Below are 1,288 nucleotides of genomic sequence, written 5' to 3'. Positions count from 1 at the left end.
TCCTTCCCTTCCTCTATTGTCATGCTCTTCTTTCTCCTGCTTATTCTTTTCTTCTTGCTTTGGTTGACCCACAGCTTGTTTGTCTTCTTTTTGTTGCTGATGCTCAGCCCCTACTCCACCACTTGCTCCTCCTTCTTGTCCTCCTGCTCCTTGTCCCTCTCCTCCTGTTGTCTCTCCCTTTCCTTTCCCTCCCTCATCTCCTGAGTCTCCATCTTCCTCTCCATTCCTCTCCTCATTCCTACCTCCTCCATTTCCCTCTTCTTCTATTGCAACAGTAGTTACGCAGCAGAACTTGCTTCGTTCAATCCATCCATATCTCTGGTATGCTGGAAACTCCCCTCCTTCAATTAGTGAGAACTGGTAAGGAAGACTAGCTGTGTGAACTGGAGCAACAGCAAATTTAAGATACTTGGATAAAGAAGGATCACTGAGATCGATACAGTGTTGCATTTCTATCCTCAGTGACTTGAGGAGTGGACTGGTTGATATTGCATACACTGCACTCACTAGTCTAGTATTATCAGGAAACCTATAAAGGAATTAATAATTAAAATACATGTACATGTATATATATGTAATGCATAGTAGGTAATTTTTGTTAGGTAAAATTTTTATTATTTCGTGTATCTAAAATAGTATGCATTACATATATTGTCATAATCACCGTTTAATTGTTCTAATTGTTATAAAGCAAAATTTATAAGGCAGTGATATTTTCTTCACTAGACACATAAAGACTAAATTATCAATTGTTTTCCCTCACAATAATTCCCCAGTACTAACTATACAGACATTACTACATGTACAGTATATGTACTTGAAGTGTCCTCCTACAAGAGCTAGTACTGATACTTCTACAGTCTCTGATGCTGATAGACTATCCTCTGCTACACTAATCCTCAGTCCATACTCCTCCCAGTTCATCAGTTGAGGTTTGTCTCCTTGAACTAAGAACAACTTCTTCCCTGCTATTTGGGACTCACTCAGACCTTCCAAATTATCTGTAGGAAAGTATAACAACTGAAATTATGTATTGTTAAAATGTGTATGTAATTATGGACAAAGATGAGACAATGAACCATAATTCATGTAAAGCTACACTGAATGACAATTGACAATGCACAGTACATGAAGCAACTTTAAAAATTTGTGAAAAATCCAATTTTGATTGGAATCAGCTCAAACTTTCTACGCAACATAAGTAGATGTATATGCATCAGAAAATGTAATAAAAATTAAAAATTTTCTACTTTTTAATTTTGGCAAATTTTGACCAAAACCACTGTAC

The 1,288-nt window shown here is 36.7% G+C and overlaps 1 protein-coding gene across 1 annotated transcript in view; it reads right to left on the bottom strand.

Annotated features, from left to right (window-relative positions):
• LOC109590017 (uncharacterized) overlaps positions 1 to 1,001 on the bottom strand; it is a gene marked incomplete at its 5' end in the record, with an annotated part of 2,784 nt that extends 1,783 nt beyond the window's left edge. The window contains 2 exons of the mRNA XM_020005981.1: positions 69 to 529; positions 818 to 1,001. Coding sequence (XP_019861540.1) covers positions 69 to 529; positions 818 to 1,001 — 645 coding nt within the window. The remainder of the gene's footprint in view (positions 1 to 68; positions 530 to 817) is intronic.
• Between the last annotated feature and the right edge of the window lie 287 nt (positions 1,002 to 1,288).

This window comes from Amphimedon queenslandica, unplaced genomic scaffold (genome assembly GCF_000090795.2).
Source record: "Amphimedon queenslandica unplaced genomic scaffold, v1.1 AMPQUscaffold_10609, whole genome shotgun sequence".
Classification (NCBI taxonomy): domain Eukaryota; kingdom Metazoa; phylum Porifera; class Demospongiae; order Haplosclerida; family Niphatidae; genus Amphimedon; species Amphimedon queenslandica.
The sequence above is the reverse complement of the archived record's forward strand: the minus strand, read 5'-3'. Positions and strand labels throughout refer to the sequence as shown.